At 45.4% G+C, this 1,501-nt stretch overlaps 1 protein-coding gene across 1 annotated transcript in view; it reads right to left on the bottom strand.

The window, feature by feature from the left end:
• Positions 1-1,501, bottom strand: part of hmg20a (high mobility group 20A) — a gene marked incomplete in the record, with an annotated part of 12,132 nt that overhangs the window by 3,077 nt on the left and 7,554 nt on the right. The window contains 2 exon segments of the mRNA XM_014028081.1: positions 442-657; positions 763-838. Coding sequence (XP_013883535.1) covers positions 442-657; positions 763-838 — 292 coding nt within the window.

Genomic DNA, 1,501 nt, shown 5'->3' with positions numbered 1-1,501 from the left:
ATATTTATATGTGCAGGCGGAGCCTGACATCTGTCGTCATCACGTCACCTGCCTAAAGGCGTGATTAGAGGTGGCTTCAGCCAGGACACGCAGGGGCGTGGTTCCCATACATGATGTTGTACCGAGTGAATTGACTGAAAGGGAACATCATTTTCACACATGGACTGGATCCACAGAGTCCAGTGAGAATCTTTGCAGGTCAGACAGACTCTACCACCATCAATGCCACAGAGGATGTGTGCTGTAACCAAAAACAGCTGCTAACAACTAAAAACTGGCTGCTGACAATGTGTCTGCACAGCCTCCTGGTCAATTTATTACAACCACCCAGAGTTCAGTGAGATGGACTTCCTTGTTTCTATGGAACAAACTGTGACTTGTGTATATGACAGCCCTGGAACCTGCTTGTGCTCCTCTCTAAGCCATGGTGGCTGCTCTCACCTGGCAGAGGCACGGAGCAGAAGCTGGAGGTGAGCGCCTGACGCAGGCTCTCTAAGTGCTGATGGAGGAGCCCGTTACGCTCCCTCTCCTGCATCACGTCACTTTCCAGCCGTTCTACAGCTCCACGCATGCTCTCCACGTGCTTCTGCAGGGCTGCGTTTCGCTCCTCGTACTCCATGTTGGTCTTCCTCAGCTGCCTCATCTCAGCTTCTCGTGCTGATCACAGATTAGTGAACATGTTAGAGTCAACTCAGTGCAGTCACAGAGCAGTTTGTCAACAAGTTGTTTAGAGGAAAAGGAAAGAGGCCAAAAGAATCTCACCTTTGCTGTGGTTGAGGAACTCCTCAGTGAAGATTGGTATGTCAAACACAGTCCTGTCCTTTCCCTCTGCATCTTTCTGCCATGAAGCAAACACAGTGAAGTTTAGCTGAAAGGGAAAATGTTGTGCCACACACACACTGACAGAAACACAATCATTTCTCTAACAGGGCTGTGGGTGGCTTGGTAAATGATTTTCTATCTGACCACAGGAGACGTACACTGATACAAATATGCATAATGTGAAGGTAGAAGTAATTTCATCTTTGGTGCTTCAGAGACAAACAGCTCTGAAAAGATTTGCAATAAATCTGCAATAAGATATTCTTTGAAACAGAACACAGGTTTCATTTCCTTCTCTGTACCAACACACCATCCTTCATCCTGTCCTGACTAACATAGTAATGTTTGACTCCATGCTTCAGAAACCCTGAGGGGAAACAAACATCCTCCTGCAGGAGAACTGACTCCAGTGCAGTCAGCTTGGTGTTACATGACTCTAACAGAGGAACACAGATACAGTTAGGTCCATATACTGTATGTGACCCATCACATCCAAATGAGGATTAAGTCAAATTAGGTCAAAATGACCTAATTACATTTTCAGATTCTTGGCTTTAAAAGCTACATTTTGATACCTGGATCATTCTGATATCATAATTAAATCCATATAAATGACTGTGCTAAACTCCTGGGAAACCCCTCCCGCTGCAGTATACAGTGGGTAAAATAAGTATTGAAC

Source organism: Austrofundulus limnaeus, unplaced genomic scaffold (genome assembly GCF_001266775.1).
Source record: "Austrofundulus limnaeus strain Quisiro unplaced genomic scaffold, Austrofundulus_limnaeus-1.0 Scaffold717, whole genome shotgun sequence".
Classification (NCBI taxonomy): Eukaryota; Metazoa; Chordata; class Actinopteri; order Cyprinodontiformes; family Rivulidae; genus Austrofundulus; species Austrofundulus limnaeus.
This window is presented reverse-complemented; position numbering and strand designations above follow the sequence as displayed.